At 45.2% G+C, this 15,015-nt stretch overlaps 1 protein-coding gene across 1 annotated transcript in view; it reads right to left on the reverse strand.

The window, feature by feature from the left end:
• Positions 1-15,015, reverse strand: part of LOC309854290 (uncharacterized protein) — a 325,104-nt gene that overhangs the window by 130,599 nt on the left and 179,490 nt on the right. Inside the window, exon 2 of the mRNA XM_082713187.1 lies at positions 13,775-13,813. Within this exon, the coding sequence (XP_082569313.1) occupies positions 13,775-13,813 (39 nt within the window). The remainder of the gene's footprint in view (positions 1-13,774; positions 13,814-15,015) is intronic.

A 15,015-nucleotide genomic window follows, 5' to 3' on the forward strand; every position in this document is an offset into this window, starting at 1 on the left:
CCAGCAGAGACCAAGTGCATCCTGATGGACTGATGATGTCTGCCAATAGCATTACTGGCATAAACATCACGCTTGCCACCCTGCTATTGATGCTTCTAGAATGACTAGGAAAAAAGGGGAGCTATATGCCACTGCAGAACCCCAAATCATAAAGGGCCTCCAACTCTGACAATGAGTGCATTTTTATCACTTCCCCCAGTCATGCTTTGTAAACTATTTTAAGAATTTCCCTATACTGGGTCCCAGACATGAAGGCTCTTCTGGGGCTAGTACCTCTGTGACACTTACATGTGACCAGTTTTGTTGACTGTGATAATAGGATGTATGTGCTCTACTGGGTCACCTCTCAGAGGGATTTCAAAAGCAAGGGATCAGAAAATGGTCTTCTGCTCCACAAGCTACTTACAGCCTCCAAAGATCAATGATTATCACCTTTTTGTTTGCCCTTCAGGACCCTGAAAATATCCCTCTATCTAGGAAGCAAACTAAGGCCAAAGCTGCAGGAAAAGCCAGAAGCTTCTGGAGGGGTAGCAAAGGACAACCTGGTTCGTGCACAGCAGTAGCACATTTAGAGGCAGGAATGGCACACTTGCCCCCAAACTGTTCCCTGTGCCCGTGGCCAGCATCCTATATCAATCAAGGCATTCTTTCTTTATGAACCTGGGTGTGGCCTCAGGTTCTGGGTGCACATAGCACTTCAAGCACTGCTTACAATCCATCAGGGTTAGCAGGGAAAATTAGATTTGAATCAAGTGCCTGCTTTGTCTTCCTTCCTGGCTCACATGCTGAGTTTTGTCAGCAGCCCTAGCTCCCTTTCCTCCACGGGCCTTGCCCATGACAAGTCACACTCACCAGCCAGCCCTGGCTAGGATCCAAGAGACAGGAGAAACAACCAAACACACATCTGCCCATCATCTCCTCCGCCTGGAAGCAAATTCCTTATTTCCAAGTACAGAATGGAGTAAAAGACTCTTTTAGCACATGAGAGTACGAGGTCTAAGAAAGTCATCTGTGTCCACAGCCTGAGAATTAAAGCCCGCACTGCCATGCCCCAGACACTGTATGGCTCAGTGGACCAAGAAGCTTCTAAGTCCTGGATCTCTGAAAGATAATGGAAAAGTCTTTGTGATGGTGACTCAAAGTGAAAGTTGCTAGTGTAGGATCCTCACTGGGACAGGGGTCCCTGTCATCAGTATCTAAAAGAAAGGCTGTTACGGGCTGAGTTGCGCCCCTCAAAAAATATCACACATTATAGTCCTAGCTCCCAGTACCTCAGAATGTGACTATTTGGAGAGGGTTTTTTAAGATTTTATTTATTTGTCAGAGAGAGAGAGAAAGGACAAGCAGGAGGAGCGGCAGGAAGAGGGAGAAATGGGATCCCCGCTGAGCAAGGAATCCAACACCAAACTTGATCCAAGGACCCCGGGATCAGGACCTGCGCCAAAAGCAGATTTTTAATCAACCGAGCCACCCAGGCATCCCTGGAGATGGGTTTTTACAGAGGTGATATTAAATGAGGTGATTAGGGTGGGCCCTAATCCAATTTGACTGGTGTCCTCTTTAGAGAGATTAGGACACTGAAACAGAGGAAAGACACTAGGCAAAGACAAGCCAAGGAGAGGGGCCTCAGAAGAGGACAACCCTGCAAGTCTTAACCTCAAGAATTCCAGTCTCTAAAAGAATAAATGAAACAAGAAGGTATCGGGAGGGAGACAAACCATAAGAGACTCTTAAACACACAAAACAAACAAAGGGCTGCCAGGGGAAGGGGGGCAGGGAGAGTGTGGTTGGGTTATAGACATTGGGGAGGGTCTGTGCTACGGTGAGTGCTGTGAAGAGTGTAAACCTGGCAATTCACAGACCTGTACCCCTGGGGCTAATAATACATTATATGTTTATAAAAAATTAAAAAAAATTTTTTTTAAAGAATTCTAAAACCAAGAAAATTTAAGAAATTCTGGTATTTAATCCACCCCAATCTCTGGTGAGTTTCTTAAGGCCGCTTGAGCAAAGTAAAACAAAGCCTAACCGAGCAATTATAGTCCAAGTAAGGTACACAGTATCTTCATTTTCCAGGACATAGCAAACGACCATGACCAAGAAGAAATACACAGAGTTGGGTGGTAATCGCATCCTTGAGAGCTAAGATTGTGTTTCCATGGCAGTTGTACTATGAGACAGAATAGTGAAAAGATTTAAGAAAACATGTATGGATATCAGCTATAAGCTAGCCACTGTGTTGGTTAAGGATGCTGAATTTAAGACCTTGATCTTGCCTTAGGTGGCACCAGTTTAATGGGGCCAGGAAAGAAAAACCAACTCGACATGAAAAGTGCCACCACAGAGGCTGTGTGCACCCGTATGAATGTGAAGAAGAACAAACGAAGTGCCCCACTCCCATATCTGAGACTCTTTGAATATTTTAGAATACACTTGTGTGGGGAACCATGGGCTGGTATTCAATGATGTGATCATGTATGCGACTACAACCATCATGAAGGTTAATTTAGCAATATCTAATGTTCTTAAATGTTCAGTCCTTCAAGAGAGCTGTTCTACCATCGGGGATATATTGTACATAGATTTCCTTGAAAAATATGACGTGATATATGCACAGTGATGTTCACTGAAATATTGCTTCTAAGAGCAAACACTGGAAACAAGCTGTCAAGATCAAACAAATCATGGGACATCCATAACATGACTTGTTATGCAGCCATCGCAAAGAAAGGAATAAAACTGTTTGTGCTGCTATGGACAGAGCTCCAAGATAAAAGAACAGTCGAGTCACCAAAGAATGTGTTGTATGTGACCACTTTGATATCAATGTTTAAGGCTGTATATACACAGCCACACACTAGCAGAGCCATAGATGATTTTTCCAGAAGGAATTCACAAAGCCATTGGGAATTAGGACTGGGCTGGGGGATGCGGGTATGAGGCATTTGTACCTTCCTGTACCATTTGAATTGGCCAATTAGGTGCATTTGCAATGTCAGCAGAGGTTGTCTAGGTGATGGGATCGTGGAATTTTTGTTTTCTTTGTACTTGTCTGTACTTTGGAGAAAGAAAAGTGTGGAAATTATTTTATATCTACACATGAGGTATAGGTGGGTGAAGTGTTTATGGATGTATAACAGGTGTGTGTGTTTTATCTCCCCTTCTTTGAGGCTTTAGAGAGAGATTAGGAGAAAATCCCCCATCAGCTTCAACCTATGGTCAAACACTTCAACACACATCATTAGCGATTCCACAGAGCTCAGCAGGGATTTCTTTTTTGTGTGTCTCCCACTGAAAGAAAACCCAGACCACAAGCCACTCTGTGAACGTGAGATAGCTCCCATTGCTGAGGAGAATCCTGCCACCTGAGCATCTGAGTGGCCCCAGAGCCCAGCAGGCCCGAGCACAATAATCATCTCTGAGTAGACAAAGAAGGGCCTGTGGACTAGGGTCAAGGTCCTGACTTCCTGGTGGCTGAGATGGAGGATGGAGAGAGGGAAACAAAGGGAAGGACCCAGAATGCTCAGGACCACTCTCTGTTCGGGGCAAAATGCCTGATGGAAAAGAGGAAGCAGCTTGGGTTCAAGGAATGTTTTAGGAAACCCAAGCTTTCTCTGTCCACCCTGAAAACAGGTCACAGATACTCTAGCGGGACAGTACTTCACTTGAGACTCCTCACTTCAGACTCTTCACTTCAGACTCTTCACGCAGCTCTAGGAGGAAGTACTCTGGAATCAGACCTGGGTTCAAGTTACATCTCTACCCTCTTCTAGCTGTGTGGTCTTGGGCATATCACCAAACTTCTCAGTGCTGACAGTCCTTGTTTTAGAAGGGGAGATGAGCAATAAACAGACCAAGAAATGAAGCACATGACAGCGCCAAACTTTAACAAGTATCATAAAGGAAATCAAACAAAGGCTCTAATAGAGAATAATGGGGATCAGGGAGGTCTCTCTGAAAAGGTGGTACTTAAAGTGTGACTCCGTTCTTATGTGATTGAATGTCTTCTCCATTCTATGAGCCAGGGTCCCAGGAAGGAACAGATGGCACACTCAAATTAGGATAATTTGAGAGGAATTTAATAAAGGGACTATTTATAAGAGTGTGGGTAGGGGGTAGGAGAACCACAAAAGATAATACAGTGCTCTGGGGCTAGTAACAGTGGGACTCTGTGTTCTGCCACCATGTCTGAACCTGAATATAGACAGAGACGGTTGCCTGAAATCTTAGTTTAGGAACACAGCAGCCCACAGAAGGAAGCAGGGTCTATAAATGCCTTGCACTCTCCTTTTTCCTATAACCTGTTGTGACTCCCTGTCACCTAAACCCAACCAGAAGCCAGTCGACAAGGGAGCCTGGTGCTGTTATCTACCCAGGGACAGTGCAGGATAGAGAAGAGCAGAAAGTAGATCTGGAGAGAAGCAGATGTGCTCCATCCATCCCTCCTTCCGCACACCTGAGTCTGGGGCTGGCATCTCAGAGATGACTAGCACCTCTAATCCTGCAGTCAGAACAACAATGAGAATTATTTCACATATGTTCTATGTGTGTTTGACTTTAAATGCTCGATGATTTGCTACAGACATATTTCTTCATGCAAGGTTTTTTTTTTTTCTAGAGCTTCAGATGTTCCAGGTAATTGATAATACTGCTGCTCTGACTCCAAATTAAATAACCACACACTTATCATCCATTACTGACTGGAAGGCACACCAGGAACTTGGCTGCCAGAAACATACAACCCCATAAGTGCTAAGCCTTCCCTCTCTCTGGTGGCCTACTCCAACCCTCTGTCTGCTCAGATCGGACAGTGTGAATACTGTCCCACTTTTAGAAATCAAACTCCCTTTGCTAGTATAACCTAAATTGGGATGAAAAAATGCCACGGCTCTGAAATTTACTCCGTCAAGCTGAGCCCCCAGGGAGAGGGTAACATTTGGCTGTGGAATCGGGAATGTTTGGCTGCCTCTTCTGTCACCTGCTCCTCCAAGGGAGGTGGGAGATGCAGAATTTCAGTTCTATGGGTTATGCATCCTTGCTCTCTTCCTACTTAGTTGAAGCAAAGGGGAAAAAAAAAAAAAAAAAGAATGGTACCTGAAAGTGGGTAGGCTAGGCTAGCCACTGGGATATGCAGTGAGAAGCAAGGAGAAGCACACTGGAGGTTGGGTGAGGTGAGCCCTCCAACACTTTCTGTCTGCCTGAGCTGGCAAAAAAGTCATACCTGAATGGCTGGGAAAGACAGGAGTACTTGAGCCAGAAATGCCTTTCAGTGATGCGACACATCATTGTACAGATCTCTAGAGAGCCTTCTCCGCAATCAGAAAATGTGAGGCATCCACAAGAGAAGGAGCTGTAAGGAGTTCGCCCTGACACACAAGTCCATCAGAGGAGGTGAGAGTTTGGATAATATGTGCTAGGAGCTTGTAATTGGGATGAGCCAAGAAGACAGTGACTGGGAATCAAAAATAATCTAGAGAAAATCAGAACTAACCCCATTAGCTGTCCCATTCCTACTCAGAATCTTATAGATTAAGAGAAACAGCCAGTGCAATTACTTCAATCACTTATGCAAAGTAAGATCATTTCCCAGAATGGAAATGACAGTCTGGGCCACCTGGTAGAGAAGACAGCCTGTCCCCAGGAGGTGGGGCTGAGCATTTCCTTCCTAGTCCTTTAAGTCTTTGCTTGGCCTTGAGAAGATCATAATCAAATTCACTATCTCCTTCACTAGTACCCATCATCATCATCAAATCCACCAGTGTAAGGGTATCTAGTGGAACTTTTTAGTGGAAATTGGCTCTAGGACCGGCAGATGAAAGTACCCACATGTTAGGAGAGAATCCTCAAAAAAAATTTTATGGTCAAAACATATTATCAGCATATTAAAGAAACCAAATTAGCTTTGTTTCCCAAATTTACATGAGCACTGTAACATGACCACCATCTTCATAAAAAATGGCTTTAGGGCCTTAACTCCATAAGCACCCCACACAATGACTATGAGGCACACAGCTGGAAGTGAGTGGTCCCCAACCTTAGCTGTATATTGACATCACCTGGGAAGTTTTCAAAAATACTAACATCTGAGCCCCACCTCAGTGTAGACGAACTGCCAACACATCAACCTGACCCCTGCCACACCCACCATGAGACCATACCTGGCACTTCATAACCATCCCCCCAAACCAAGCCAATACCACAAAACACAAGCAGGAAATGGACATTTTGCTGAACAGTCCAGAGGTTGATGAGACAGAGGAAAATGTGGTACATACGTAATGGTGCAGAACTTCCTGACAATTTCCTTCAGAAATGTCTGATCCTTCTCCAAAATTTTCCTTCAGATGACAACTATTTCTTGTCTTCTCTCTTCTTCCTTTGCCGTCCCCATGCAAGGGCCTCTAAGCCTCTCTGATCCTAAGCAATTCTCTCTCGAATCTAAGCTTATGCAACCAACCCGGAAGAACAGTCCCACAGGTAGCTCAACAGCAGCACTCTCCTTTTACTCAAATTCTCCCCAGGGGTCTTGCTCCCAATCCCAGATGGCCAACCAAAGTTTATTTTTCAAATCGACATACATGAAGGTGTCAGTTACAAAAGTTCAATATGTACTCTTGCAGCTAGGAGGAGAGGCAAAAAAATTTTTTAAGACCAGCGGGGGGAATTAGACAGAGAGAGGTTAAATAGGAGGACTGCATGGAAGAGGCAAGACCCAGACGTCTTGAGGAAAGGATTCACATAGAGGAAATAGGAAAAACCTAGAGATTAAGGGCTCGGTCTGCAGAATTCCCCAAAAGCTGAAAGAAAAGAGCTGGGAGAGCAGGGAAGGAGGCAGCAAATCCTCAGTGAAGCCAATAACAATACCAAGCATGAATCTTGCCCTCAGCATGTGCCAGACTCTGTTCTAAACACTTCATTTATCTCACTTTGCTTAAACAATCTGGTGAGAAAGGTACTGTTACCCCAGTGAGACAGTAGCAGGGCTGGGATTTGAATCAAGGCAGTAGTCTTCAGGGTCCATTTGCTTAACCACTGCACTAAAGAGTAATGAACTAGAAGAGCACAAATAAAAACAAGGCCAATTAAGCAGAGTGACTAGGTTCTGGAGTAATCCAGAATCTTGCTACCACAGAAAGGCATTCAGACTGGCAGCATTAGCATCCCCTTGGAGCTTATAAGAAATGCACGATCTCGGGCCTCACTCCAGACTTCCCAAATCAGATTCTGCATTTTAACAAGCACCCCCAGGAGTTCTCTTGGCACACCGAAATGTGGGTGGTGCTGGTCTAGAAGTCTGAGGTCGATAGCATAAATCTAATTCAAGAAGGGAGCCCTGTGGGTGGAAACAGAGCAGGTAAGAGCCCTGATGGGCTGCTGGATGTAAATACATTTCCAAAGCCACCTACGGCTGGCAGCAGTCATTTCTGACAGTGAACAAAACAGCCGTGGTTAAGAGCTAGAATCAGTTCCAAGTACTAATGGCTCTGCCACCTATTGGAATGTGTGACCTCAGGCAAATTACAACACCCCAAAGACTCGCTTTCACCATCTAAAAGTGAAATCAAAGGATAGTTCCTCCTTGGGTTGTCAAGAAGAATAAGGTGAGAAGTTCTGTACCTGGTGCTTATCATAGTGCCTGTTAATATGTAACCCCTCCACAAGGACTACCCATTACTACGATGATGTCAAAATTATAACTTAGGGACATTAAACTGGCTCTGAAGGTCTCCATTATGGTGCCAAAGGCTGTGAAGATGGAAGAAGGTGCAGGGAAATGCAAAATACAGGTGAGCTCGATTTCCTCATCTTGCATGGATAGAGTCCAAAAATGCGATTTCATTCCTGACTTTGACTATTAGAGAAACAAGGGTTAGAGCATCTTTTTCAATGAAGTGAAGGGCAACCACATGTAGAATTAATAACTACCTTCCCTACCTTCCAAAACAGCACGTAAGATAAAAGCAAATCAAACAGAATCTGCAGAGCCAAGAAGAGAGAAAATCCATGAAGCAGCAACAAAAGTTCTCTTTAAGGATTTTTTTTAAATGACAGCAGATCAAACATATATATTATGACAATACACTGAATTCCACTATTAAAAGGCTAGAACTCTCAGAGTGGGTGAATAAACAAGATCCATCCATACTCTACTTCCAAGAGATACCGCCAACAAAAAGAAATGAAAAAGAGGAACAACAAAAGGATGTGCCCAGGTCCATGGGAACCAGAGAGAAAGAGAGAGAAACCAACACTGATTTCAGAAAATCCCAAGGCAGAAATCATTAATGAAACTCAACATGGCGATTTATATTCATAAAAGTTTCAATCCATAACCAATGCTACTCAATAAATAGTCTTTGTAGGTCAAATGACAAGGGCTCAAACTCTGACCAATTTCCAGAGAGAAATGGACAGAAATACAGTAGTTCTGGGAGACCCTAACCAACCGATCCAAATAAAGTACCCAAAGCTCCTGAAATGCAAAATTAATAAGGTTTGTAAGATAGATAGCACACTACTCCAAGTGTCCAAGGGGTATCTCGGGAAAGTTCAACCAGACTTGCCCATTTATCCATCCATCAATCCATCCACTCACCCACCCACTTACCCCATTTGTTCATTCATCCATCCATCCCATTTTTCCATCCACCCATTCATCCATCCATCCCCAAACCCACTCACCCACCCACTCCACACTAGGCACAGAGGATCCAGTGGAATACAAAGATAGGATACTCCTTAATGGGAATTTTACAGACTCCCTCCACGCACAAAGGAGAAAAGAACAAGTAGACAAAGTAATTAAAAAGAGTCATGGTGATAAACAACGCAACATGACTGCATTTAAAAGGAGTACCAAGGTATCAGCTAAGGTCTCGGATTTTCATCCAGCGTGACATCTGAGGACCAGTGAGCAAGGGATGGTTCTTGAGATTTCATTTTAGTAAGAGGAAGTCCAGAAAACAAACAAGAGAACAAGAACACTATTTCAGATGGTGGTAAGTGGCATGAAGAAGGTAAGATACAACAATGGACAAGAACATGTTTGGGACAGGAAAGACGCTGATAATTTGGGTAGGCATCAGAGGCCCCTAAAAGAAGGGGGGCATTGGATCTGAGAGCCTCCAGGAGCAGCAGGCTGGTAAAGGCCAGGGCAGAAAGGTACCTGGGAGCCACCCCCTGCCAGGGTATTTGGGTGTTATTCTTGGAACCATGGAAAGCCTCTAGATCTATCTAGATAGTCTGAGAGGTAACTTCCTGCAGGTCTGCTCCAGCCCTGAAGACACCACGGGTTCCTTACGTATTCATACACCCTTCTAAGCCAGAGCTACCTATATAGGCCGACTTGCAGCTTCCAAAGAGGCTCAGATGGTAAATCCTGCTCTAATTACACTGGTAATTACGAAGTGACACTTGCTGGGCAGAAAAGAGCACTCCTTCTGTTAGGAAATGATCCCTGGGAAGCCAGTCACAGCCTCTCTAACAGGGAGGGTGCTGTGAATTTACAAACAGCTGATGGAAGGAGAGGAGACCCAGTCCACACAGGGAGCACAGGCATCATCATGAGAAGTAAAGAGCCTAGGTATTGGGAAGGACTCCTCTGAGCATTCACGCCTCCACTCCCTGTTCTGGAGACAGGATTAGAAAGAGAGAAAACACTCTATGGTTAGTTAGGCCTAGATTTTAATCCTTGTTCTGGCCTCAGTGAGCTGGGTGACCTGGGATGGTTATTTGCGTCTCGGAGCATGAGGCTCTCCATGCACCAACGGGTTTAACAACCACCTTTCTTGTGAGGGTACACCTGCACACAGTAGGTGCCTGGAAAATGCCAGACCCTTCTCTCCAGGTTCTCCCCACACCTCTTGGTTGGAAGCTCAGAAGGGAGGAGGAAGGAAAGCAGGATAAAAGAAAGAAAACAGCGAATCACGCGGTTATTATGCTACCTGGTGATGCTGGAAGGGAGTTAAACAGCCAGCGATAATAAGATTCTTGCCCCCTGTTCTCTGTGACGGCGAATAACAGAGACAAGAGAACAGAGCATCCATCAGAGCTCACAGAGGAGACAGACACGAAGGTAGGTGATCAAAGGAATAAATCCACTGCAATCTGAGAAACAGCCTGCCTGCTTTTAACCATCTGGGAGATGACTCAAGGACTCTCGCTCTAGCCCAAAACATACTTTTCTACCCAAACCACCATGGGCGTGGCAGGTTTCTAGAACAGATCCCCTCAGGGCTAATCAATCTTCTCCTCGGTCTGGCCATGTCTCCAGTGCCTCAGCCCCCACTCTGAGCTAAGCTTTAAAAATAACGCCACTGCCAAGGAGATTTATCCATTTTAAAAGGTCAGAGAACTACTGCCATTAAAGCTTGTGTATGGAGCAGGTATACATATACCCCAGCTCCCCCTTTATTGCCCTCAGGAGAGCAGGACCTAGGGAAGTAAATGGGGCTCCAGGAAGTTATCTTCCAGGCAGAGCATTTCACTGCTTGATGCCTAGGGAGCCACGGACTCCCCGTGGGTGGGACATACCCACCTATGCCACCTTTATCACCCTCTCACCTTATAAGGATCGGTCTCCAGCTTTCTGAGCTGCCACAGAAGCTAGGACCTGGACCTTCCCTATCTAGTTTTGTAGAGCATCCCTCTGACAGAAAGAAGGATGAACAACTCCACACAAGAGATCTACCTCACACCCCAGTCAGTGACGTACTGACAAGGCAAGGATGCAGAGTCAGTTAAAAAAACCTACCAACCGGGGCACCTGGGTGGCTCAGTGGGTTAAGCTGCTGCCTTCGGCTCAGGTCATGATCTCAGGGTCCTGGGATCGAGTCCTGCATCGGGCTCTCTGCTCAGCAGGGAGCCTGCTTCCTTCTCTCTCTCTCTGCCTGCCTCTCAGTGTACTTGTAATTTCTCTCTGTCAAATAAATAAATAAAATCTTTAAAAAAAAAAAAAAAACTACCACCACCACCTTGAGCATAAACACTAGTTAATCTGTTTTTGCTACATGCTGGTTAGTAAACCACCACAAAAAGAATGAAATGCCATTGCCCGGGTCGCCTGAGTGGCTCAATGGGTTAAGCCTCTACCTTCAGCTCAGGTCAGGATCTCAGGGTCCTGAGATCAAGCTCTGTGTCAGGCTCTCTGCTGAGCAGGGAACATGTTTCTCCCTCTCTCTTTCTGCCTGCCTCTCTACCTATTTGTGATTTCTCTGTCAAATAAATAAATAAAATCTTTAAAAAAAAAAAAAAAGGCCACTGCCCCAGTAGGAATTCCCATTTTCTCATGGTCAAGTAAGAAATTTTGAGCACCCCAAAATACTCTGGGGATGTGTGGTTCTGGGAAAATAAGAACTGTAATGAGGGTTTTTTGTTTTGTTTTGTTTTTCCCCGCACTAGTGTGGAAAATATGGTACCGGGGGGGGAGTCTAGAGAAACCAGCAAACACATGAGGAAGAATCCAGGCTGCAGAGTTGCACAGACTGAGATTCAAATCCCAGCTCTGCCTGTTACAAGCTGTGTGACTGTGGGCAAGTCACCTCATCCCTCTGGGCTTCTGCCCTGCATGACAGAAAGGGGGACGATGAGACCTAGTCTGTCTAGGTGCCAGGGAGATTTAGGCTAATGGAAGTGTTGCTCACAGCTAATGTTCAATGAACTGATATCACTTTGTCAAGTTAACATTGTCAGTCCTTATTTTCATATACATAGATGTGTATCCAGAGACACAGAGTGAGAGAGGAAAAACAGTAAGTCCAGCAACCAACCCATGAAAAAACCAACTCAATCAAAAGACCCAGCAACAAGACAGACTTTCCAAAGTTTAGAAGTCAAGATGCTCAATGGAAAAGGAGGGTCTATCAGAAACTAGGAAACCCACTGGTCGGCCAAGAATGATACAACTGGTTCCTTGAGGTTAGGAGAGCCTGCCTGTCATCCTCCGTGCTCTCCACGCTTGCTTTGCCCAGTACCGTGCACAGACTAGAATGTGTTAACCAGGGGTGATCTCCCCCAACTGCAGGACAGCATGGTTGAAAACAGGAACCCTGGAGCCAGCCTGCTGGACTTTAAATCCCAGTCAACACTGGATTGACCTTGCTGAGATTCAACTTCCTGGTTAAAAGAAGGAAGCACTTTGGCAGTTCTTCGCAAAGTTAAACACCGAATTACTCTATGACCCTGCAATTCTACTCCTAGATGTCTATCCAAAGTAATTAAAAAACAGGTGTTCAAATATTTGTGCATGCCTATTCACAGCAGCACTACTCGCAATTGCGGAAATACCCACCACCAGAGGAGTGGATAAACCAACGTGGCATGTCCGTATGATGGAATGTTGTCCGGCCATAAAGGGAATGAAGTACCGACACATGCCACAATGTGGATGAACCTGGTACACGTTATACTTAGTGAGAGAAACCGATCACGCAAGGCCACATGTGTGTGTATGAATTATATGCATGTGTGATTCCATTCACATGAAATGTTCAGGACAGACAAATCCACGGAGACAGAAAGTAGATTAGTGGTTGTCAAGGGGCCGGGCCAGGGGAAACAGAAAGTGACTGCTAACATAGTTACCTTTGGGTGATGAAAATGCTTAGAAGCAGCAGTTGACAACATTGTGAATGTACTAAATGTCACTAAATTGTTCGTGTCGAAATTGTTACTTTCATGTTATGTGTATTTTGCCTCAGTAATTTGTTTTATTTATTCAGATTTTTCTACCCATAACTGGCAGCCAACAGCAGGAGCCAGGGGGGTGGGGGGTGGTCTCCAACAGGCAGTGACACTGTCAGCAGGAGAAGGAATGGGGGGACCATGAAGCACCTGCTCATCACCACTCAAACGACGGAGACCATCGATTTAGCCTCCTTCACCACCTACTTCAACTCCAGGCTGCCCATGGGCCAGCTCTGCACCTCTCCAGTCCCACCAACAGGAAACTTACATGTGTAATAAGAAGCCACTATCTTGATACTAATCTTAGGAAGAAAAAAAATTCTTACATTGGTATTAATTTTCCTTCCCAGGTTTTAATTGAAGAGAGGATACAGTGTCATGAGGGAAATAAAACCTTACTTCATCTATCCAAGGGCCATGTGGCTTCATTAGAAGTTACATTAGCTCCTCATTAAGCAACAATAATAATGTGGAGTCGGAATCAATGAAAAAAAAAATGCACTGCCCCAAGGTATAGATCCGTTTGGTTCAATTATACTCTTACATGGCCAAGCTCTGGTGGCTCCGATGCTAATAAAAATGTGTGATGCCAGAAGATGTGTCTTCCTTCCTCTGCCTTCAAAGCTGAATGATGACACAGGGGCAAGGGCATGGCTTGCATCCTTACAACCACTCTCATCATCTCTAATCAGAGGCCATCTAACCACTTACTCACCCACACCCTGGCAAAACAGACTTCTAGAGTTCATACATCAGTGGTGCCAAGCAGGTCACCAGCCTTCCCTGATCCATCGGCAGAGACTGCTCTGGGTGGAGGGTGAATTCTGCTGTGGTTGATTGTAGATGTCTGCGTCAGGCATGGGACTGAGTGCTGTGCCTGATGGCATGCGTTCCAGTCATGCCCAGGAGCCCCTCCAGCTGGGAGGGAAGCTTAAGAAAACTATCACCCTGACGATGCCCACCCCCCTCCTTGGTCACACCCTTACATGGTTGGGCTGGGTTAGCACAGTAATAGAGTACATGAGATTTTACTTCCTTCATTTTCACCAGACTGAACAAAAATCCCAACTCACGACAAAGGAGTACTTACCTGACCCTCGACCAGGCCATATGGCAGGGACGGTAAATCCTGCATTAAAAAAAAAAATACAAAGACAAGAAACATTGAGTTTCACATTGCAACAACTGCTTTTCCTATGCTTTTCTCTTAGACAAAATAACTACATTCTTTGGAGAGAAATATTTGATTTATTCAATCCAAAAATGTTCATTGAGTGCGTAACGCACGCCAGGTGCTATATAGGCTCTGCATTTATAACAATGAACTAGCTCATGCCGTAGGGTGGGAAAGAGAAGAGGGAGAACATAGCAAATAAGGAAGGTAATAAGTAACTAAGAGATGAAGACAGTATCAGACAATGGTAAGTCTGAAGATGATAAAATGGGTTATGGGGGACAGAGTGAGGATTGCTACTATAGACTGGGGGGTCGGAGTAGCAGGTATGGAGACTGAATGACAAGAAGGAGCCAGATATATCTGGAATAGGTATTTCCAATGAAGGGATGGCAGGTACAAAGGCCCTGGGGCAGGCACAAATAGGAGAGGGTCAGCCAACAAGAAGGCTGAAGTGGCTGGAAGTAATCAGATATCAAAGAGGCAGGCAGGGTCCAGATCACATCTGGCCTTGAAGGCTGACATATAAATTTAGGTGTTTTTCTAAGAAGCAAGTTAGGACGCCACAGGAAGATGCAAAGTATCTTTTCACAGTACCCAAAACGTCACACCCTACTCAGCTCAATAGCCCCAAGTAGCCCCAGTGGAGTGGACTGATCTATGCACATGCCCCCCTTATCTTCGGAATGCTGAGCCAGCTCCCAACATAGGAAGGGCCCTGGCTGAGTCAGAAGAGAAAAGATGAGTTGCAGAGACACTTTATGGAATGCAAATTTCAGGGCCATCCTGCGCCTGTGCCCAGGATATCACCTTTCAGGCCAAGACGATTTCCTACCCAAAGGGAGAGAAGGTAATGCAAGTGGCCCTTTTCCATGCCTAAAGCTCACATCAAGCCTTTCATCATATGCCTGTGGACTCTACCACTACCAGGGAATCCAAGACAGAGAAACAAGAAAATCCCTTTCCTGGACTCTGCCCAAGTGAGGATAACCCCCTTGGCACTGGCTGGTCCCAGGGAGGTTTCATGACCTAACAAGCTGCATCGAGGAGTTGAACCAACCAGCACCCAAAAGGCCAAGAGATTAGATACTGCTCTGCTTCCCAAGGTCTCAGGCCCAAGTTACCTGGCCACCTAGACAAGGAAACATCCAGCCCTT

This window comes from Mustela nivalis (genome assembly GCF_964662115.1).
Source record: "Mustela nivalis genome assembly, chromosome: 19".
Classification (NCBI taxonomy): Eukaryota; Metazoa; Chordata; class Mammalia; order Carnivora; family Mustelidae; genus Mustela; species Mustela nivalis.